The sequence below is a fragment of the Dipodomys merriami genome, unplaced genomic scaffold (genome assembly GCF_024711535.1).
Source record: "Dipodomys merriami isolate MVZ:Mamm:240054 unplaced genomic scaffold, mDipMer1.0.p SCAF_990, whole genome shotgun sequence".
Classification (NCBI taxonomy): Eukaryota; Metazoa; Chordata; class Mammalia; order Rodentia; family Heteromyidae; genus Dipodomys; species Dipodomys merriami.
The window spans coordinates 202,176-225,387 of record NW_027206613.1 but is presented as its reverse complement, the minus strand read 5'-3'; the positions used below and the strand labels follow the sequence as shown (position 1 = coordinate 225,387).

Sequence of the window (23,212 nt, the reverse complement as noted above, 5' to 3'; positions counted from 1 at the left end):
GGGAAGGAGGGAGGAAGGAGGGAGGGAGGAATGCACGGAGGGAAGGAGGGAGGGAGGAGAGAGGGAGGCAGGCAGGCAGGATTTAAGCCAGCCCAGCTGGGTCTCACTGGGGGACCAGGTCGCCTCCCCTCTGGTCTGGATCTTTCCACTCAGACCCTGATGGGGCCCGCAGACCCCGTGTGTGGGACATCCCGTGCAGCCCGCTGGGCAGCGGCCTGGACGGAGGAGATTGGTGTCCAGCGTTGAAAGCAGCTGGAGGCTGGAAGCCAGACTCCCAGGACCTGCCACGCTGGCCTCAACACGCCCCCATCCGGTCCACCCACCCCAGAAACGGCCTTCCGTGGATCACAGCTCACAGAGCCAGGCTCAGGGTGACTTGGGGGGGGGGCGTCACTGTGGCACCGTAACCCCATTTTTCTCCCTAAGGCAGGGGGTGGCTGTGGATCATCTTCTGCAGTTGCTGCAGGACAGAGGGAGGTAGGGGGGGCGGGGGGCTGGGCTGGTTCCAGGCCAGGCTGGTGGGAGTGACCGGACTCCCCGTGCCCCCACGGGACGGCCGTGCTGGGCAGGCAGAGGCTGGAGGCGGGACCGGAGGCGCCCAGACTCCCAGACTCCCAGATAAGGACACACGAATGTCTACGCTGGACTTCATTCCAGACACGCACAAACCAGTTTTGTCTTGCTGCCCCTGCCCCTGGGCCCCGCCCCTCTCCCTTCCCAGGCCCCTTGGCCTGGCGTGCCCCTGATCTGGGAGCCCAGTGCCTGGCATGGAAGGTGGCGGCGGGCAGGGCCAGGAGGCATGGGTGAGGTTCAGGTTGTAAGCCCAGTCACCTGCAGCCGCGTCCACGCAAGCGTGAGTGCGAGCCACGGCTCCTGGAAGGCGGCTCTCGTTCAAGCTCAGCTCAGGAGCTGACTGACACTGTCAGGAGTGGGCACAGCACTGAAATCTGACCATGGGCACCGGCTCGCCTCCCTGGGCGCCAGCCCTTCGCAACACTAAGGGAATGAGGTCCTGCTCCTCTGCGGGCCCTCTACTCCACTGGAAGCCCCTGAGTTCCGACTTCCTGGAGCCTCTGGCCACATGGGGGACCCCGTACCTTGATCTCACACCCAACCCCTCAGCAAAGACCTGTTGGTTCAGCCTTCAAAATCCACCCAAAAGCCCAGCGCTGGAGGCTCACGTCTGTAATCCTAGCCACTCAGGAGGCTGAGATCTGAGGATCAGATGAGTGCTCAAAACCAACCCAGGCAGGAAAGGCCATGAGACTCTTTAACTACCAAAAAGCTGGAAGTGGAGCTGTGGCTCAAGTGGTAGAGCGCCAGCCTTGAGGCATAGAGCTCAGGGACAGCGCCCAGGACTTGAGTTCAAGGCTTAGTGCTGATACACACACACACACACACACACACACACACACACACACACACACACACACACAATTCACCATGAGCCTTCATCCCTGCAGTCCGCCCAGGGATGGCCTGCTCCAGACCACGCCATGGCTCTGTCTACAGTGAACTTGACACCTTGGCAGAGACTTCTGTATTCCTTGTATGCCAATTAAAGTATTCCTTTATCCATTCATGACACAGATGAGCACATGCTCTTTGTGGTAGATGGGTGCCTTGGGGGCAGAAGCCGTCCCTGGCATGATGCCACCCCGGCCTGGCAAGAAGAAAGCCCACCCGCAGAGGGGGCCGGGCAGTGCCCCCGTGAGTCAGATCCGGGGCTCAGTGACTTACAGTCCTGTCAGGATGGCTCAACCCACGGCCCTCGGTCGCGGTGGGGACACTGCCCAGAGGGTGTGCTCTGCAGGAAATGTCAGTGTGGGGTGTGTGTGTGAGAGAGTTGGGGCTGTTTACAATGATGTGGGCATCATAGGCAAGGTGTGTGTACCTTGAAGCTGGAGTTGTGGGTTTCTTTTCTCCCCTGCCCTCCCCTCCCCTCTCCTCTGCCCTCCCCTGCCCTCCCCTCCCCTCTCCTCTGCCCTCCCCTGCCCTCCCCTCCCCTCCCCTCTCCCCTGCCCTCCCCTCCCCTCTCCCCTGCCCTCCCCTCCCCTCTCCTCTCCTGTTTGTTAGTTTCTTTCTTTCTTTCTTTCTTTCTTTCTTTCTTTCTTTCTTTCTTTCTTTCTTTCTTTCTTTCTTTCTTTCTTTCTTTCTTTCTCCTTTGTGTCTCTTTCTTTCCTTTTTTTGTGCGTGCTATCACTAAGGCATGAACTCAAGGTCTCTTGCTCTTGCTTAGTTGTTCTGCTCAAGCCTGGTGCCCTACCACTTGAGCCACAGCTCCAGTTCCAGTGTTTTTGCTATTACATGGAGGTAAGAATCTCTTGGATTTATCTGCCCAAGCTGTTTTGAAGCTCGATCCTCAGATCTCAGCCTCCTGAATAGCTAGGATCACAGGGAAGAGCCACGGCGCTGGCACAGGGGCTATGGGCTCCTTGCTTGGCTTTTGTTCTGCCTCTGAGTGTTTTCAGTGATGGGTCTCAAAGCTTCCAGGGCACCTGCGAGCAGCTCCACCGTGAGAGGATTCCTCACCACGTCGCTGACTTCTAAAGAAAGACTTTTTTTAAATAGAAACTTATGGGGTCAGGCCTCTGTGGTGCTTGAAGAAACATTCCAGGGTCAGGAATTTCCCCCAGTCAGAGGAGGCCCGAGAAGGGCTGAACGCAGCTTAACCTTCCAGCCTTTGACTTCCTGCTCTCCGGGCAGTGCAGGCTCGTTCCATGCAGGCCAGGGTTCAGACAGGAGATCTGATGTCTCCAGTCAGGTGGACGGCTCAAAACCTCGGAAGGTAGCCGGGCGCTGGTGGCTCACGCCTGTAATCCTAGCTACTCAGGAGGCTGAGATCTGAGGATCGCGGTTCAAAGCCAGCCCGGGCAGGAGAGACCGTGAGACTCCTATCTCCAATAAACCACCAGAAAACCGGAAGTGGCGCTGTAACTCAAGTGGTAGAGCGCTCGCCTTGAGCTGAAGAGCTGAGGGACAGCGCCCAGGCCCAGAGTTCAAGCCCCACGGCCGACAAAAAAAAAACAAACCACCTCGGAAGGTGCCTAATCTAAGAGTGAAAACATGTTTTAAAAACCAAAGCCTGTGTGGGATTGATTACAAAGCAGCTTGGCTACGGCAGGAAGCGGCGACGGTAACGAGGGAGCATCCTTTGTTTGAGATGCTGGGGATGGAACCCAGGCCTCCATCTTGCTAGGCCAGTGTTCTGTCAGGAGCCACAGCCCAGCCTGAGGTCCTGACACCGGCCTGCCCCCCCATCCCCCCCCAGTCCTGACACCGGCCTGGCCCGCCCATCCCCCCCCAGTCCTGACACCGGCCTGGCCCGCCCATCCCCCCCCAGTCCTGACACCGGCCTGGTCCCCCCATCCCCCCCCAGTCCTGACACCGGTGGCCTGGCCCCCAAATCCTCCTCCAGCCCTGACACCGGCCTGGCCCCCCCATCCTCCCCCAGCCCTGACACCAGCCTGGCCCCCCATCCCCCCCAGTCCTGACACCGGCCTGGCCCCCCCATCCCCCCCCCAGTCCTGACACCGGCGGCCTGGCCCCCCCATCCTCCTCCAGCCCTGACACCGGCCTGGCCCGCCCATCCCCCCCCAGTCCTGACACCAGCCTGGCCCCCCCATCCCCCCCAGTCCTGACACCGGCCTGGCCCCCCCATCCCCCCAGTCCTGACACCGGCCTGCCCCCCCATCCCCCCCAGTCCTGACACCGGCCTGGTCCCCCCATCCCCCCCCACCCCCCCAGTCCTGACACCGGCCTGCACCCCCCCCCCCAGCACACCGGCCACATACAGTCATGTCTCCTAGATGTCTGTCTCTTGAGGACATGCCAAGCAGGTCCGCCGGCTTTGAAGGGAGTCCTGTTTAGGAAGCCAAGCTTTTGATTTTTTTGAGCTCTTAAAGTTAACACTTCTCCCCCAGCATTCTCTTCATATTTGGGCAAAAGGAGAGATGGGAGGACTTTTTGTTTGTTTTTCTCATAAGAAATAGCAAAAGCCAGCAGGTTTCTGGACCTAGTCTCTCTCACGAGTGATTCTAGTCTGAGGCTAGAGTCCTGATTGCCCGGCTCACCTCTGATAAGGCTCGGCTTTGCCAACAATCATAAAACCAGAAATGTAAGTTCATTAAAACTCTTGGAGGAAAACCCCACCTCTGCTCAGGAGCTCATATTTTGGGGGCATTTTCTGGGCCCAAGATTAACATCTCATCCTCTACTCTGTACATCAGAGCTGCCCAGGGATCAAACTGGGCCCTGTTTTACAGAGGGGAAACTGAGGACCAGAGAGCCCAGAATTCTCCTTCTGACTTTTTTTTTTTTTTGCTCCAGTCGTGGGGTCTGAACTCTGGGCCTGGGCACTGTCCCTCAGCTCTTCAGCTCAAGGCTAGCGCTCTACCACTTGAGCCACAGCACCACTTCCGGCTTTTTTCTTTTTGCTTATGTGGTGCTGAGGAATCGAACCCAGGGCCTCATACATGCAAGGCAAGTGCTGTACCACTGAGCCACCCTCCCAGCCCTCCTCCTGACTTTTTTTAAGTTTTGGGTTGTAGGGTTTGAACTCAGGCCTGGCACTATCCCTAAGCTTCTTTAGCTCAAGGCTAGCAACTCTACCACTCTGGGCCACAGCTCCACTTCTGGTTTTCTGCAGATAAGGGTCTCTCATTGACTTTTCTTCCAGGGCTGGCTTCGAACATGATCTTCAGAGTAGCTAGGATCCTCCTGAGTAGCTAGGATTACAGGCATGAGCCACTGGCGCCCAGCTCCCAACTTTTTTTTTTTTTTTAATAGTGCTGGCAGAGCCTCTTGAATGCTAACCAAGCGCTCTAGTCCTGAGTTTCACACTTAGCCCCAATAAGTCTTAGAAGTTACATGTGTGCCAGGTGTAGCCGCTTGTGCTACAGTTGTAGCTACTGATGGGGATGAACACTTCCTTTCATTCTGGCTCCTTTGGATTTGTCCTATCAGGTCCTCAGGGCCCTGGGGTCAAGTTTACCTGTGCTCTTTGCAACTGTGTGTGGATGTGGTGGAGAGGAGCAAATATTGGCCCTTTTTGTGGTGAAAGGTGTAAAAAAAGTTATTTTTTCCATATGAAATTAATTAAGTAAAAGCTCCAAATCTCCCTTGTTCTACAGTGAGAACCTGGGTCTCAACAACCCCCCGCCCACCGCACGCCAGTTACTCAGAACTGCTGCCATCCCCACTGCCGCCAGTCAGCTTTGGGGGGGGTTGGGGTCTGCCCCTAGGGAGTCAGGCAAACACCATCTGTTCCCTGGGGTAGTTATTTTTATTATTATTTCCTGCAAGTGGCTATGTCAGCCATGGCAGATTTGTTGGGTTTCCCTTTTAGTTTTTGCCCATCTTCATTGACTTATTTCTGTCTTACATGTCAAAAGGATTTAAGGTGTGTCTGAAGATGTGCACAGATCCCGATGCTGGGAAGAGCTACTGAGGACCATCTAGGTCAGCGGAGCACTGCGTCACGTGTGTGTGTGTGTGTGTGTGTGTGTGTGTGTGTGTAACTTAGGGTCTCCTGCTGGATGAGCATGTGTGTGTGCATGTGTGTATGTGTGTGTGCATGTGTGTATAGAACTCAGGGTCTCCTTCCTACCGGATGAGCATGTGTGTGTGCATGTGTGTATGCGTGTGTGCATTTGTGTGCATGGCATGTGTGTATAGAACTCAGGGTCTCTTTCCTACTGAATGAGCATGTGTGTGCGTGTGTGCATGTGTGTGTGTGTGTGTGTGTGCATGCATGTGTGTATAGAACTCAGGGTCTCCTTCCTGCTGGATGAGCATGTGTGTGTGTGCGTGTGTACATGTATGTGTGTGTGTGTGTGCATGTGTGCATGTGGGTGGCTGGAACTCAGGGTCTCCGTCTGCCCTGGGCCGCGCCCCTCCCCCCCTCCGCCTCCCTCCACTCCTCTCCTCCCCCCTCCATCCCCCCCCTCCGCCTCCCTCCACTCCTCTCCTCCCCCCCTCTGCCCCCCCTCCGCCTCCCTCCACTCCTCTCCTCCCCCCTCCGTCCCCCCCTCCGTCCCCCCCTCCGCCTCCCTCCACTCCTCTCCTCCCCCCTCCGTCCCCCCCCTCCGTCCCCCCCTCCGCCTCCCTCCACTCCTCTCCTCCCCCCTCCGTCCCCCCCTCCGCCCCCCCTCCGCCTCCCTCCACTCCTCTCCTCCCCCCCTCCGCCCCCCCTCCGCCTCCCTCCACTCCTCTCCTCCCCCCTCCGTCCCCCCCCTCCGTCCCCCCCTCCGCCCCCCCCTCCGCGCTCTGAGGCCTCGTCCACCCCTGCGAGGCCGGCCAGGCCGGGTCACAGCCCCCGGGGCTCCCGGGGGCCCTGCGGCCGGGGGAGCGCCCCCTCCCCGCACCCCGGCCAGCCCGGGGTCGCCGGGCCCCGGCCCCGCCCGCGCTCAGTGGGCACGCCACCGCCCCCTGCTGTTCCGAGTGGGAACGTTGGTCTCCTCAAGCCGCGCTCAGCCCAGAAGGCGCCTGCGCGGTGGGCGCCGAGGCGGGCGCGGGGAGCACGGGGCGGGACCTGCGGCCGGCCACACGGAGCAGGGGGCGGGGCCTGGGCCCGAGTGGCATGCAAATAGCCCGCGAGAAGGCCGACGATTGGCCGGCGCGGGTAAGGGGCGGGGCCCGCCGAGAGCCCCGGGTGGGCAGGTGCCGGGAGCTGGCTCGCCGGCCGGGCCAGACCGCGCTCCCGCCGATGGTCCCGGGAGATGCCGCTGCTCTGGGCCCTGCTGGCGCTCTGCTGCCTGCGGTGTAGTTCCAGTAAGAGGGGGCGGCGGCCAGGGTGCCCAGGCCGAGCCGCCTGGAGCAGGACCCTCCCGGGAGGCCGTGGCATCGCTGGCCACCCGCGCACCGACCCCTGGGGCCGGGGCCCGGAGGCTGTTGTTGCTATGATTATGATTACTTTTCACGTCCTGTGCCGGTCCTGGGGCTCGAACTCAAGGCCTGGGCGCTGCCCCTGAGCTCTTTTGCTCAAGGCTGGTGCTCTACCATTTGAGCCACAGCGCCACTTCCGACTTTTGGGGTGGTTCGTTGGAGCTCCGAGTCTCACGGACGCCCCTGCCCGGCCGGCTCTGCACGCGACCCTCAGCTCTCAGCCTCCCGAGTCGCTAGGATGACGGGCCTGAGCCCCTGCATCTGGCTCAGATGCTGTCATACCAGCCATAGCCAGCATTTATGAGCTTCCTCTGGTGGGAATGGGGTGGCGAGGAGAAGGCCTGTGTCTAACGATGTGTGTGGGGGGGTGGCCGTGGGCCTGTGTGCGCGTGTGCGTGATAACGTGTGTGTATCGGGGTGCCATGGGTCAGCTCCCCCCCTCCCCTCAGCTGTGAACCTCCAGCCTCAACTGGCCAGTGTGACCTTCGCCACCAACAACCCTACCCTCACCACCGTGGCCTTGGAGAAGCCTCTGTGTGTGTTTGACAGCTTGGAGCCACTCCCCGGGGACTATGAGGTCTACCTCTACGCCATGGCCGACTCAGGTAGGAATGCTTTCTTCTGGAATGGTCTGTGTCCACTGAGAGGAGGCAGGGGGCACGGCGGGTGTGCGCTCACCCTGTAGTGAGCGGAGCACTGCCAACGGGGTGTGTGTGTGTGTGTGTGAAGGGGTGCTGGGGTTCCAGACATCGGGCCTGGCATCTAGGCTAGAGTGGGAAGTAACTGGCAATTGCCAAGCGCTGAGTACTCCGGGGGCCAGGGGCTGGGCACCCAGCAGGAAGCACAGAGTAAGAATGCAAGCTGCGGGTGTGAGGGGCGGGCGTGTGGAGGAATTCTCTAGTGCTCCCAGAGCTGGAGAACAAATCCAGGGCTCTAGAGTCCTCAGGCTCAAGTCCTTCCAGAAGCTTCCAAGATGGTTCAGGATTGGCTGAGGTGAAGCCAAGCATGGGGACCTGCCCCCTCTGGTCCCTCAGCCCTTCACTCGGAGGAAGTGGGGGTTCCAAGGGAAGGAACCCAAGGGCACCCTCTTCTGCCCATTTCCAATCCTTTATTCTTTTGCCTACCTGCGCCCAAATCTGTCGCTTTTTCTGTCATTTCACAGAAAAGTAGTAGGATGAGTTGCCTGGTAGCACCCCACTAGTAAGGAAGAGACCTGGCATGGCTCCAGAGCCCAGAACAGGGCTGAGGCGGAGGGGAGGGCTTGGGGGTGTCTGCTGAGCGACTGTGTGGGCGCCCAGGATCCTGGTCCCCTGCTCTGCCTCCGCAGCCAGCTCCGGCAACGCCTCTGTGCAGGACGACACCAAGGTGCCACTGAGCTCCACGTTTCGGCAAACGCGGGGCGGGAGGACAGGCCCCTACAAAGCTGCGGCCTTTGACCTGACCCCGTGCAGTGACCTGCCCAGTCTGGATGCCATCGGGGATGTGACCCAGGCCTCAGAGATCCTCAGTGCCTATCTGGTCAGGGTGGGCGACAATGGGACCTGTCTGTGGGACCCCAACTTCCGGGGTCTGTGCAACCCACCGCTGTCAGCAGCCACGGCGTACAGGTGGGTGCGGCGCGGGTGTGGAGGGGGCCTGGCCTCGGCCTGGGCCCTGGAAGAGCCGGGGGAGGAGACAGCCAGAGAAACTGTCTTCTCGCAGCTTCGGGGCTGGGACCATCCCAGGGCTCAGGCAGGGCTGGTTTCCTAGGCAACAGTGGTGCCTGGAGCTTGAGCTCAAAGCAGCCCTGCAGTCAGCATCCTGAGATTCGTGATTTTTGGGTCACACTGCTCCTTATAAAGGATGCGCAACTGGAGAAGTCACACACCCGAACCCTCCAGATCTGTTCTTTCTTCAGAGATAAGGTCTCACTACACAGCCAAGGCTAGCCTAGAGCTCCCTATGTAGCCTACACTGGCCTCAAAGTTCCTGTCCTAGCTGAGCAGGCTCACGCCTATAGTCCTGGCTATTCAGGAGGCTGAGATCTGAAGATCAAGGTTCAAAGCCAGCCTATCTCAAATTAACCACCAAAAAAGCTGGAGGTGGAGATGTGGCTCAAAATGGTAGAGCCCTAGTCTTGAGCAATAAAAGCTAAAGGACAGACCCTAGTCCTTGAGTTCAAGTCTCAGGACCGACACTCACACAGTACACACACACACACACACACACACACACGCACACACACACACACAGAGTTCCCATCCTCTTGCCTCAACCCCCTGAGTTCTGGGATCATACCATCATACCTGGTTTATATGTCAGTGTGTGTGTGTGTGTGTGTGTGTGTGTGTGTGTGTGTGTGTGTGTGGTGTGGAAACCCAAGACCAATGTATGCCCTTCCACTGAATTACTTCCCAACCCCCTAGGGTCTTTTAAAATTTTTAAGTCTTAGTAAACTACAAGTTATAGACATCTCAGTCTTCAAACTAACCTTTTTGTTTTTGTGCTAGTACTGGGTTTTATTAGCTCAGGGCCTCAACGTATTACTTAGCATTTTCTTTTTTTTTTTTTAATTTTATTTTATTTTATTTGAGAACATACTGTACAGAGGGGCTACAATTACATGGGCAGGATAATGCGTACATTTCTTACCAAGCATTGCAGCCTCCTCCTTTGTTTACCCTTCACCTCCCTTCCCCGCCTCCCCCCTCCCCCTTACTTAGCATTTTCATTCAAAGCTAGCACTCTACCACTTGAGAGCCAAACCTCCACTTCTGGCTTTTTGGCAGTTAACTAGAGATACGAGTCTCTTGGAGCCAGGTGCTAGTGACTCACGCCTGTAATCCTAGCTACTCAGGAGACTAAGATCTGAGGATTGTGGTTCAAAGTCAGCCTAGGCAAGAAAGTCTGTGAGACTCTGAAGAGCTGAGGGACAGTGTCCAGGCCTTGAGTTCAAGCCCACGACCAGGAAAAAAAAAAAAAAGTCTCTTGGATCTGTCTACTGAAGCTGGCTTCAAACCATGGTTCTCGTCTCAGCCTCCTAAGATGAGCCATTGGCCCATCCATCATTGCAATCTGTTCTTGCAGGAGGTTTTAGGAGCTGTGGCTGATTTTCCTGTCTCACCTACTGCTTTCCTGTTGAACAACACTTGTTTGTTTGTTTTTTTTGGTCAGTCATGGGGCCTGAACTCTGGGCCTGGGCGCTGTCCCTCAGCTCTTCAGCTCAAGGCTAGAGCTCTACCACTTGAACCACAGTGTTACTTCTGGCTTTTTCTGTTTATGTGGTGCTGAGGAATCGAACCCAGGGCCTCATGCATACAAGGCAAGCGCTCTACCACTGAGCCACCTTCCCAGCCCCTGAACAACACTTGTTTGTAGATTCTTGCCCCTAATTGTAGCTTTGACCCGAGACCAGTGGGGCTGGTGATGGCTATGGCTCCCTCGCCACCCCAGGGACCAGGCGTGCGTGGAATAGCGGAAGGCAGAGCTGCCAGGACAGCCTGTGAGTCCACACCCAGAGGTGAGACACGTGTGTCCGTAAGATGAGCAGGGGTCTCCCAGAAGGACCACCTAGAACTGCTGCCCAACCGCGAGGGCTTCCCAGAGGAGGTCCAGCCACGCTGGAGAAGGAGCCAGAGGGTAGAATATGGCCACATCCAGCGTCCTTCTGCTGTCTGGAGGCCACTTAACGGCTGCCTCCTGGAACTCCCCTTTCCTGACCTCTGTGGTCCTTCTGCCCCCTACTGCCTGAGTCAAGGTGGATAGATGGATGCATGAGTACGTGGATGGATGGATGGATTGGTGGATGGATGAATGAGTGGATGGGTGGAGGGATGGATGGATGAATGAATGGATGGATGAGTAGATGGGTGGATGGATGGATTGGTGGATGGATGAATGAGTAGATGGGTGGATGGATGGATGAATGAATGGATGGATGGTTGGATGGATGGATGGGTGGATGGGAGTCTTGTTCTGTCTTCTTCCAGGTTCAAGTATGTCCTGGTCAACATGTCCACAGGCTTGGTAGAGGACCAGACTCTGTGGTCGGATCCCATCTACACCAACAGGCGTAAGTGAGAGCGGTGAGCTCACAGGAGCCCCAGGGGACCCAGGCGGGCCGGGCCAGGCATGGACTAGCTGTTCTTGAGGTTCGGCCACCGGCCCAGGGCGTGCAACGCCTTTTGGAATCGCTTCATTGCCCAGTGCCGGTGGCTCATGCTGCCGTCCCAGCCACTCCGCAGAGCAAGATCCGAGAACTCACAGGCCAAGCCAGCCTAGCAAAAAAGTCCCTCAGACCTTCTATCTAACCACCACAAACCTAGAAGTGGAGCTGTCACTCAAGTGGTAGAGCAAATAAAGGCAAGCAAAAGCAAGTGGCCCTGAGTATGGGCATGCGTGTGCGCGCGCGCATACACATGCACACACACACACACACACACACAGATTCACTTGAATTCTCCGCTCCTGCCTTCCTTCACTGGCCCTGGCTTTGCTTAACTGTTTACAACTTGTAATCATCCATGTCGCAGAAGGCAGGAGCCGGTTTATACCTGAACACTGCCAAAAAGGAAAGAGGCCTGAACACACAGGAGACAGTCCGAGCGAACAAGCCTGAGGGAGAGGAGCTGCGGTTTCACTCCGCGTCTTAGGCAGCCATCTCGGGAGGCGGCGGCAGAGCTGGCTGCGGGGTAACCAGCCCGCCGCCCTCTGCAGCCAGCTCCTGTCTGGGCATCGACACGTGGCCAGGCCGGCGTAGCGGGGGCATGATCGTCATCACGTCCATCCTGGGCTCCCTGCCCTTCTTCCTGCTCGTGGGCTTTGCCGGCGCCATCATCCTCAGCTTCGTGTGAGTGCCGCCCAGCGGGCAGGGCCGGGTACAGGGCTGCGGGGACGGGCGAGCCTGTAGGACAGACTCAGTGTCTGGGTCACTAGGCAGAGCAGGGGTGGGGGCAGGAGCTGGCTCCCCTCGGGGGGTGGATCTGGAGAAAGGAAACTGAGTTGGGGGCCTCGGGCCGTGTCGGTAGGACGGGGCTCAGCTCCCGCCCTGTGGGAAGATGGGCCTTTTGGACCTCGGCTCTTGGGGTGGGGATTCCTCAGTGGCAGAGCGCTTACATCCCACGCAGGAGGCTCTGGGTTTGACGTGAAACATTGTGTGACTTGGGACAGGGCGCCCAGCTGGTCCTCGGCTCCTGGTGCTGGAAAGCAGACAGTACACTCCAAACCTCACAGCGGCCACAGTCCCGGGGACAGTACACTCCAAACCTCACAGCGGTCACGGTCGCAGACAGTACACTCCAAACCTCACAGCGGCCACGGTCGCGGACAGTACACTCTAAACCTCACAGCGGCCACGGTCCCAGGGACAGTACACTCCAAACCTCACAGCGGCCACGGTCACGGACAGTACACTCTAAACCTCACAGCGGCCACGGTCGCAGACAGTACACTCTAAACCTCACAGCGGCCACGGTCCCGGGGACAGTACACTCTAAACCTCACAGCGGCCACGGTCCCGGGGACAGTACACTCTAAACCTCACAGCGGCCACGGTCACGGGGACAGTACACTCTAAACCTCACAGCGGCCACGGTCGCAGACAGTACACTCCAAACCTCACAGTGGCCACGGTCCCGGGGACAGTACACTCTAAACCTCACAGCGGTCACGGTCACGGGGACAGTACACTCCAAACCTCACAGCGGCCACGGTCCCGGGGAGCTTTCTCCATAGAGCCCTCAGCTCCATTTTCCAAGTCTTTTAATGCACCTAGTTGCAGTTCATGTAGGGAAACTGAGGCCGGGTGCCCCCAAAGTCACCGTCTGGAGTCAGAGCCCAGAGCTGGGGCCCAAACCTAGGTCTCCTGGCTCCATGGACCAGGAAAGATGGAGTGGAGCGTGGTGAGAAGGGGGATGGGGGGGAGCCCCAAGGGCTGTGAGGGCTGAGGGGGGCTGTGAGGGCTGAGGGGGGGCTGTGAGGGCTGAGGGGGCCTGGGAGGGCTGAGGGGGGCTGGGAGGGCTGAGCGGGGATGGGAGGGCTGAGGGGGGCTGGGAGGGCTGAGCGGGGATGGGAGGGCTGAGGGGGGCTGTGAGGGCTGAGCGGGGGCTGTGAGGGCTGAGCGGGGGCTGTGAGGGCTGAGGGGGGTGGGCGAGGGGGTACAGTTGCTTCTCCAAGCAGGTGAAATGGACTGCGGGGTAGGGAAAGGTGGGGTCAGCTGGGAGCTGGGGAGCGGGTCCTTTACAGGTGACATCATCGCCACGCCCACTGCCTGAGCCTGTGAGCCGTCAGATGGCCGGGACGTGTCCCCCCTCCCTTCCTGCTTGACCCCATCCTCCTAGGTCTCCCCTTCATCTCCCCACCTTCCCTTCCTGCTTGGCTGGACCCCGGCCCTCCCTCGGGACGGGGCTCGCCACCTCCTCCCCCAGGAAGCCCTCCTGGGACTCGGGACTCGGCTTGGCCTGGAGCAGCCTCAGTGGTGAACGCCGCTCCTGCTCTGTCTCCCAGACTGCCTTGGTGCTTTGGGGACCTGTGGCCACGAGCCGGCCACTCCGCTCACACTGAAAACAGAAGCAAGTGTTCACTCGCGTAGTCCCAGAGGTTGACGTGCTTCATTGCCAGGAATGAACGCTCGGTGCGCCCCTGTGATGCGGTGCTGTTGTACCCGCGCTTGCCCTGCTCTGCCCTAACTGTGGCTCTCTCTACCTTTGGCCAGGGACATGGGCGGTTCTGCTGGGGAGACCGCGCACGACTCTCAGATCACCCAGGAGGCCGTCCCCAAGTCCCTGGGGACCTCGGAGCCTTCCTACACATCTGTGAACCGGGGACCACCTCTGGACAGGGCGGAGGTGTACCCTAGCAAGCTCCCAGACTGAAGCCCGCCTGGCCTCGCCTGGCCTCGCCCCTCCCGGCTGGCCTGGCCCGGCAACCCGCCCGGAAGGCGCCGAGCAGGCCGGGTTGGTCCTACTGCAGGAAAACACTTCATAAAACCTTCCCAAGAAAACCAGTTCAGTTGTAATGTGCATCGTGGATGGTGAATAGGAACGAAGGAGCCGTTCGTGTTCTCGGGGAGGGGTGGACGATCTCTGTGGAGACTCTGGAGGTGAAGCCGGGCACCAGTGGCTCACACCTGTAATCCTAGCTACACAGGAGGCTGCTGGCTGAGGATCATAGTTCAAAGCCAACCAGGGCAGACAACTTCCAAAGTCTCATATGTCCAACTAAGTAGCAAGAAGCTAGAAGTGGAGGTAAGGCTGAAGCGGTAGAGCACCTGCCTTGAGTGGAAAAAGCTAAGGAGAACGCCTAGGCCCTAAGTCCTGGCAGGGGTCGGGCCTCCGGATGAGCCTGGGCCTAAGTCCTGGCAGGGGTCGGGCCTCGGGATGAGCCTGGGCCTAAGTCCTGGCAGGGGTCGGGCCTCGGGATGAGCCTGGCCCTAAGTCCTGGCAGGGGTCGGGCCTCGGGATGAGCCTGGCCCTAAGTCCTGGCAGGGGTCGGGCCTCGGGATGAGCCTGGGCCTAAGTCCTGGCAGGGGTCGGGCCTCGGGATGAGCCTGGCCCTAAGTCCTGGCAGGGGTCGGGCCTCGGGATGAGCCTGGGCCTAAGTCCTGGCAGGGGTCGGGCCTCGGGATGAGCCTGGCCCTAAGTCCTGGCAGGGATCGGGCCTCGGGATGAGCCTGGGCCCTAAGTCCTGGCAGGGATCGGGCCTCGGGATGAGCCTGGGCCTAAGTCCTGGCAGGGATCGGGCCTCGGGATGAGCCTGGGCCTAAGTCCTGGCAGGGGTCGGGCCTCGGGATGAGCCTGGGCCTAAGTCCTGGCAGGGGTCGGGCCTCGGGATGAGCCTGGGCCTAAGTCCTGGCAGGGGTCGGGCCTCGGGATGAGCCTGGCCCTAAGTCCTGGCAGGGGTCGGGCCTCGGGATGAGCCTGGGCCTAAGTCCTGGCAGGGATCGGGCCTCGGGATGAGCCTGGCCCTAAGTCCTGGCAGGGGTCGGGCCTCGGGATGAGCCTGGGCCTAAGTCCTGGCAGGGGTCGGGCCTCGGGATGAGCCTGGCCCTAAGTCCTGGCAGGGGTCGGGCCTCGGGATGAGCCTGGGCCTAAGTCCTGGCAGGGGTCGGGCCTCGGGATGAGCCTGGGCCTAAGTCCTGGCAGGGGTCGGGCCTCGGGATGAGCCTGGGCCTAAGTCCTGGCAGGGGTCGGGCCTCGGGATGAGCCTGGGCCTAAGTCCTGGCAGGGGTCGGGCCTCGGGATGAGCCTGGCCCTAAGTCCTGGCAGGGATCGGGCCTCGGGATGAGCCTGGGCCCTAAGTCCTGGCAGGGATCGGGCCTCGGGATGAGCCTGGGCCTAAGTCCTGGCAGGGGTCGGGCCTCGGGATGAGCCTGGGCCTAAGTCCTGGCAGGGGTCGGGCCTCGGGATGAGCCTGGGCCTAAGTCCTGGCAGGGATCGGGCCTCGGGATGAGCCTGGGCCTAAGTCCTGGCAGGGGTCGGGCCTCGGGATGAGCCTGGGCCTAAGTCCTGGCAGGGGTCGGGCCTCGGGATGAGCCTGGGCCTAAGTCCTGGCAGGGGTCGGGCCTCGGGATGAGCCTGGGCCCTAAGTCCTGGCAGGGATCGGGCCTCGGGATGAGCCTGGGCCTAAGTCCTGGCAGGGGTCGGGCCTCGGGATGAGCCTGGGCCTAAGTCCTGGCAGGGGTCGGGCCTCGGGATGAGCCTGGGCCCTAAGTCCTGGCAGGGATCGGGCCTCGGGATGAGCCTGGGCCTAAGTCCTGGCAGGGATCGGGCCTCGGGATGAGCCTGGGCCCTCAGGGTGACATCATAGCGAATGGGATCCAGTCCTTACAGAAAAGACCGCAGAGGAAGGCAGAGCCCTCCTGGTCTCTCGTGACCTCTGTGACCTCTGCAGCCTCAGAGTGGCAGGGGTGGGGCGGGGTAGGAAGCGGGGGGGCCCTCATCAGAACCCCCCTGTGCTACACTTCCAGTTTCCAGACCCTGGGAGGTAAATCTGGTTTTTGTTTGTTTTGTATGGGGGTTTAAACTCAGGTCTGGCATTTACTGGGCAGGTCCTCTTCCCGTTGAGCCGTGCCTCTGACACGGTTTGCTTCTAGCCTGGGCCTGCTCTGCCTGTGTCAGACTTCCGGTGGTAGTTAGGAGAGTGGGTGTGCACCCTGGTGCCCAGCTCTCTGTTGAGATTAGGTCTTGGTGAGCTCTAATGCCCAGGCTGGCCTCAAATGACCATCCTCCCAACCTCGGCCTCTCAACTGCTAGGATTACAAGCATGAGCCACCAGTGGCTTTCTTTTCTCCGCGCTGGATGCCTGCAGCTCTTTGTTAGGGCATCCTGACGTGGGCAGAGGGTGCTTTGAAGGGAGGCAGAGCAGGAAAGGCACGAGTAAAGCCGTGGGAAGAGCGGCCTAAAGTCAGGCAGCAGGAGGGAGAGCAGGGGCAGCGCGGGCAGGGGCAGCACGTGTCAGCCAGAGGGGCAGCGTCCCTGGGTGGAGAAGAGGGCGCTGGCCCCCAAAGTCCCCTGGGCAGAGATTCCCCTGGCCTCTGTCTCTGTGTTACCACCCCCACCCCCACCCCGCCCCCGAGGGAGAGGACCGCCGCTCAGCTCCCAGCCTTCCCCGGCTGAGGCTCCAGCTGGGCCTGACCAGCTGCTTGGAGTCCTGTCCTTGGTACAGGCCTGTTTCATGACATGCCTGTGTTTACTTTGTATTTGTGGTGAAGTTCACCTCGCACATAATTGCCATTCTTTTCGTTTGATGGAGACAGAATCATGCCTCGTAGCCCACACTGCCCTGGAAGCTCCCACCTCCCAAGGGTTGGTATTAGGTGTATGCGCACCTGTACCCAGGCTTTTCTATGTCTTCTCCGATTCTAGGGCCTGGGCGTGCAGGACGCAGAGGTGGTGGCAAGGGGTCAGCCTGGGCTGCACGGTGAGATCAGATCTGAAAAAGCAAGCAAGCTGGGGACCAGTGGCTCATGCCTGTCACCCCAGCTACTCAGGAGACTGAGAGCTGAGGACCACTGATGAAAGTCAGCCCAGGCAGGAAAGCCTGTGGGACACTTATCTCTAGTGAACCACCAGAAAACTGGAAGTGGTGCTGTGGCTCAAAGTGGTAGAGCGCTAGCCTTGAGTGAAAAAGCTCAGGGACAGTGTCCAGACCCAGAGTTCAAGCCCCAGGACAATTAAAGAAAAGGACACACACAAAAAAAGACCCCAAACAAAAAACCAGCAAACAAAGAAGCAAATCAGTTATGCTGGGGATTAAGCCTAGGGCTCGAGGATAAGAGGCCAGCACCCTACCACTGGGCTATACACTTAGCCCCAGATTAACATTTTTGTGTGAGTGCGTGCAGATCCTGGGGCTTGAAGTCAGGGCCTGCATAGTCCCTGAGCTTTGGTGCTCCAGACTAGTGCTCTACTACTTTAGCCACACCTCCATTTCTAGCTTTTTGGTGGTTAACTGGAGTCTCATGGACTTCCCTGCCCGGGCTGGATTTGAACCATAATTCTCAGCTTGCTGAGTAGTAGGATTGCAGGTATGAGCCACCAGCTCCAGGATCCCAAATCAACCCCTTTTTTTTTTTTTTTTTTGTCGGTCGTGGGGCTTGAACTCTGGGCCTGGGCACTGTCCCTCAGCTCTTCAGCTCAAGGCGAGCGCTCTACCACTTGAGCTACAGCGCCACTTCCGGTTTTCTGGTGGTTTATTGGAGATAGGAGTCTCACAGTCTCTCCTGCCCGGGCTGGCTTTTGAACCGCGATCCTCAGATCTCAGCCTCCTGAGTAGCTAGGATTACAGGCGTGAGCCACCAGCGCCCGGCAACCCTTTTATATGGTACAGTTCGATGGCATTTAGTCCATGCAGCATACATGCAAACACCACTCTATCCAGTTCTGAAATGTTCCGACCACCTCATGCCAGTGAGTCCTTGCCCAGCTCTCCTCTCCTGCCCCTAACAACCACATAGATGTACCTGTCTGCAGTTGCGCATACAGGTCAGACAGCACCTGGTCCACTTAGCATCCTGTCCTCTATTCCCCTCACTTCCTTTGTCTTTTCCCTTCCCTCCCTCCCTCCCTCCCTCCCTCCCTCCCTCCCTCCCTCCCTCCTTACTTGTTTCCTTCCTTCTCCCAGCCAGCCCCAGCCTCATGTTTTCAAGTACAGTCACATTTTATATTGGGATCAGGGCTTCTTTCCTTTTCATAGTAGAGTAATGCCCCATTACATGGATGGACCACATTTTCTCATGTACACCTCCATGTTTTGGCTATTATGAACAGTGCTGCTGTAGACATTTGTGTACACATCTGTCTCTTTAGCTACCGGCCTTCGAGGTGGAGCTTCGAGGTCACAGGGAAATTCTGTTTAATTTCTGAGGGGCCGCCACGCTGCTTCCGCAGTAGCTGCCGCTTTCCGTTGAGCTGTGTTGAGCTCACTTATCCTAGAGCCCAGTGGTTGCTCTGGGGACACCCCAAGCCTGTTCCACGGATTTGTACCCGTGTGTGTGTGTGTGTGTGTGTGTGTGTGTGTGTGTGTGTGTGTATGCATCTTTCCAGACTGAAAAACAAGACCCTTAGCAGGGTTGGAAAAGTTCTGAGATACCGATGTTTCACACAGGAACAGGGACATCAACTGGAAAGGATCGGGCAAGGCAAGGTTTGACTTCTGCAGAAGGGGGTGGTTCTGATAAAACTCTAAATAGCAAGCACAGGAAAACAGGTTACAGTCCTTTCTTTGGGCCGATCAGAACTTAGGTCCACAATCTCGTGTGACTGGCTAGCTTGCCAGGGGTTGAACAGTCCGGGTGACCGACCCAAACCAGGCACCAGGCCAAAGCAGCCGGCGTGACAGAGCAGATTCACGTCCCCACAGCTCACCATCATTTGGGTGCTTGCTGGGCTCCTTTCGGGCTGGCCTGGCTAGTCAAGGCTCCGGGGACCGGCAAGGGCTAGCCGCTCTCAGACCTCGCACACACCCCACAAAGGGACCCAGTTGCTGGAACACCGATGAGCAAACGTGTCAGCACCAGGAGTAAGTGAGCAAAAGCACCATTTCTCCAGCCGTGCACTCAACGGCCCTGGACTCAGGTGGCAAGGGAGTTGAGCCCCCTCTTCCACCCCAGCGAAGGCTGCTGGTCCTGCGACTAACGCGCGCCTCTCGAAAGCCAGGCAGGGCTGATGAAGACCCTGGAGTGAGCGCCTTCACCGACGGCAGCCTCAGTTTCATTTGTAACATGGGGGTCATGAATGGATCCCACCTGCCCTGTGATCAGGAAGGGAAGTGGACCTTTCCCTCCCTCATACCACTCTTTTTTTTTTTTGTGGGTCGTGGGGCTTGAACTCTGGGCCTGGGCACTGTCCCCCAGCTCTTCAGCTCAAGGCTAGCGCTCTACCACTTGAGCCACAGCGCCACTTCCAGTTTGCTGGTGGTTTTGTGGAGATCAGAGTCTCCCAGACTTTCTTGCCTGGGCTGGCTTTGAACCATGAGCCTTAGACCTCAGCCCCCTGAGTAGCTAGGATGACAGGCGTGAGCCACCAGCGTCTTACCCTCATACCCTGTTGATTGGCCTGTCGGCGCTCAAAGCTGGCACTCTACCTCTTGAACCAGAGCTCCATGTCCAGCTTTGTGTTCATGAAATGTAGTCCCATGATCTTTTCTCCTGGGCTGGTTTTGAATTATGATTCTCAGATCTCAACTTCCCGAGTAGTTATGTTTACAGCAGTGAGCCACCAGCTACTGGCTGGGTCATTATTTCAATTCTGCTTCTGGAGAAGGGGAGCGATCTGATCTGACCCCAGATTCCTCCTGTTCTGGGGTGCAGCCTGGTCACTGTAAGTAATCATCCTTCCATCAGTGCAGGCAATCGACCCCAAGGTGACTCTTAGTTTGTTAGGGGTATTTTCTGCCCTTTGATATAAAGATGTGACTGATGAGCCCTGTCTTTCCTGGAACTCAGCGGGATTGCAAAGTGACTGTGGAGAGAATGGCTTAGAGCAAAGACAAATAGAAAAGGAGGCAGAGCGGTCGGGCTCTTCTCTCGGGCTCTTCTCTGGCTTTTAGATAAGTTGTGGCCCAGGAGGGAGTCTGGGCTTTCCCGCAGAAGCTGTTTAAGGACCTGTTACAAACACATTTTCAATAGACTGGAAGTGGGGCGTTTTCAGGGCGAGCCTTTCGGGTTTGGGTCCTTACGAAGATTGCCTGTGAGAAATTGCGACCCGCGGTCCAGCCCCCAGGACTGAGGCCCGTCAGAAGGGAAGTGTTAATTACGGACCCTCTTTCCTCTCAGAGTCTTGTGCCTCCTCCCAGAAGGGTCACCGGCGCTGTCTATTTAACATTTTTCCTTGAAAGGCTGGAGGCCTGGAAGAATGCTCCACTTGAGGTTTGCTTTATGTATCCTCATTCCTTATGGCCGGCGGCTCCTATCACCCGTCAGCTTCTAAAAACAGGGTGTCTAGCTTATTATTCTTGACCTGTGAGAACTCTCTCCATATCTCTAGATTAGCTCTTTGGCAAGTCGTGCTTTGCATTTCTCTTAGGGTAAGCTTTGCTTTTTATCAGCACGGATACTGCCTGCTCCCTGCCCCCCCCCCCCCGCCATTGGTCAGCTCCTCAGGGGCTGGGCTGGTTTCTTGTGGGGGTTCTCAGTGCCCACACAGAGGCCATTCTGCCCACTTGTTCAGTGCCCTACTGTCCTAGCCCCTCCCTCTTCCAGCCAGCAGTAGGGAGGCTGGATGGGCAGAGCTGACAGCAGAGAGATTTTCCCAAGGTGCTATTCACCCCTCCCCTCTACCTCTACCTCCCCTCTCCACCACTGCCCAGCGCTGGCTTCCCAGCCCTGCCAGCCTGCCAGCCTGCCTAGGGGCAGGGAGGAGTTTCTGCAGGAGCTGGACGCGTGTGGGTGTGCTGCTTTTTCGTGGATATTTACAGCCCTACATTAAATGAGCCGAAGTGCCAGGTTTTGGGGTGCTTTAAAGGCCTGCATTCCTCTGCTGTAGTTTTATGGTCTTTCTCCTCCTCCCCCAATTTACTGGATGGTGAAATTTCTAAAACCAGCCTTTTTGTTGTTGTTGTTGTTGGTTGTGGGGCCTGGGCGCTGTCCCTTAGCTCTTCAGTTCAAGGCTAGTGCTCTACAACTAGAGCCACAGTGTCATTTCTGGTTTTCAGGTGGTTAATAGGAGATAAAGAGTTTCAGGGACTTTCCTGCCCCAGGCTGGCTTTGAACTGTGATCCTCAGATCTCAGCCTCCTGAGTAGCTGGGATTACAGGCATGAACCAGCACGCTGGGCTTAAAACCAGCTTAAGGTCCCAAAATGCAGAACTTTGAGTTGGGGAGGATGGGGAGGAGAGGGGACAGGTTTATTCAGGTGGACTGGGGGCGGGGGGGGGTAGGTTTATTGGGAGGGCTGTGGGCAGGTTTATTGGGTAGGCTGGGGGGTGGAGGGGGCTGATTTATTGGGTGGGCTGGTGGGGAGGGGGGACAGGCTTATTGGGTGAGCTGGGGGAGGGCAGGGGGCAGGTATTGGGTGGCTGGGGGAGGGCAGGGGCAGGGTTATTGGGGGGCTGGGTTGCGGGGCAGGTGTATTGGGCGCTGAGGGTGCAGGGCAGGGTTACTGGGTGGCTGGGTGCGGGGCAGTTGTATTGGGGGGCTGGGGTGCGGGGCAGGGTTACTGGGGTGCGGGGCAGGGTTACTGGGGTGCGGGGCAGGGTTACTGGGGGGCTGGGTGCGGCAGGTCCCCTCTCCATCGGAGTCGCCCGCGGAAGGCCGGCCGGCCGAGCGAGGAATCAGCGCTGAGCGCGGCTCTGGCGGGGCCGGGCCGACGCGGGGGGGGGGGGGGGCGGCCTGGGGGCGGCGCGGCGGCTGGGGACCGGGCTCGGAGGGGGGGGAGCCGGCGGGGCGCGGCGGCTGGGACCCGGGCTCGGAGGGAGGGGAGCCGGCGGGGCGGGCCCGGGCTCGGAGGGAGGGGAGCCGGCGGGGCGCGGCGGCTGGGGACCGGGCTCGGAGGGAGGGGAGCCGGCGGGGCGCGGCGGCTGGGGACCGGGCTCGGAGGGGGGGGAGCCGGCGGGGCGGGGCGGGCCCGGGCTCGGAGGGAGGGGAGCCGGCGGGGCGGGGCGCGGCGGGCCCGGGCTCGGAGGGAGGGGAGCCGGCGGGGCGGGGCGCGGCGGGCCCGGGCTCGGAGGGAGGGGAGCCGGCGGGGCGGGCCCGGGCTCGGAGGGAGGGGAGCCGGCGGGGCGGGCCCGGGCTCGGAGGGAGGGGAGCCGGCGGGGCGGGGCGGGCCCGGGCTCGGAGGGAGGGGAGCCGGCGGGGCGGGGCGCGGCGGGCCCGGGCTCGGAGGGAGGGGAGCCGGCGGGGCGGGCCCGGGCTCGGAGGGAGGGGAGCCGGCGGGGCGCGGCGGCTGGGACCCGGGCTCGGAGGGAGGGGAGCCGGCGGGGCGCGGCGGCTGGGACCCGGGCTCGGAGGGAGGGGAGCCGGCGGGGCGGGGCGGGCTCGGAGGGAGGGGAGCCGGCGGGGCGGGGCGGGGCGGGGCGGGGCGGGCCCGGGCTCGGAGGGAGGGGAGCCGGCGGGGCGGGGCGGGGCGGGGCGGGCCCGGGCTCGGAGGGAGGGGAGCCGGCGGGGCGGGGCGGGGCGGGGCGGGCCCGGGCTCGGAGGGAGGGGAGCCGGCGGGGCGGGCTCGGAGGGAGGGGAGCCGGCGGGGCGGGGCGGGGCGGGCCCGGGCTCGGAGGGAGGGGAGCCGGCGGGGCGGGCCCGGGCTCGGAGGGAGGGGAGCCGGCGGGGCGGGGCGGGCTCGGAGGGAGGGGAGCCGGCGGGGCGGGGCGGGCTCGGAGGGGGGGGAGCCGGCGGGGCGGGCTCGGAGGGAGGGGAGCCGGCGGGGCGGGCTCGGAGGGAGGGGAGCCGGCGGGGCGGGGCGGGGCGGGGCGGGGCGGGGCGGGGCGGGGCGGGCCCGGGCTCGGAGGGAGGGGAGCCGGCGGGGCGGGGCGGGCTCGGAGGGAGGGGAGCCGGCGGGGCGGGGCGGGGCGGGGCGGGGCGGGCCCGGGCTCGGAGGGAGGGGAGCCGGCGGGGCGGGGCGGGCCCGGGCTCGGAGGGAGGGGAGCCGGCGGGGCGGGGCGGGCCCGGGCTCGGAGGGAGGGGAGCCGGCGGGGCGGGGCGGGCTCGGAGGGAGGGGAGCCGGCGGGGCGGGGCGGGCTCGGAGGGAGGGGAGCCGGCGGGGCGGGGCGGGGCGGGGCGGGGCGGGCCCGGGCTCGGAGGGAGGGGAGCCGGCGGGGCGGGGCGGGGCGGGGCGGGGCGGGGCGGGGCGGCTGCTTCGCGGTGCTCAGCCCGGGTCTGGACCCGCCCGAGGCCTGAGGCTGGAGGCTGCGCCTGAGT

The 23,212-nt window shown here is 60.5% G+C and overlaps 1 protein-coding gene across 1 annotated transcript; it reads left to right on the top strand.

Annotated features, from left to right (window-relative positions):
* The first annotated feature begins 6,653 nt into the window (after positions 1-6,653).
* LOC138822158 (uroplakin-3a-like) lies at positions 6,654-13,854 on the top strand. The gene is made up of 6 exons (XM_070014724.1): positions 6,654-6,771; positions 7,335-7,490; positions 8,213-8,492; positions 10,854-10,936; positions 11,581-11,713; positions 13,577-13,854. Exons 1-6 carry the CDS (start codon positions 6,720-6,722, stop codon positions 13,734-13,736), a joined length of 864 nt encoding a protein of 287 aa, XP_069870825.1. The 5' UTR covers positions 6,654-6,719; the 3' UTR covers positions 13,737-13,854.
* The last annotated feature ends 9,358 nt before the right edge of the window (positions 13,855-23,212 follow it).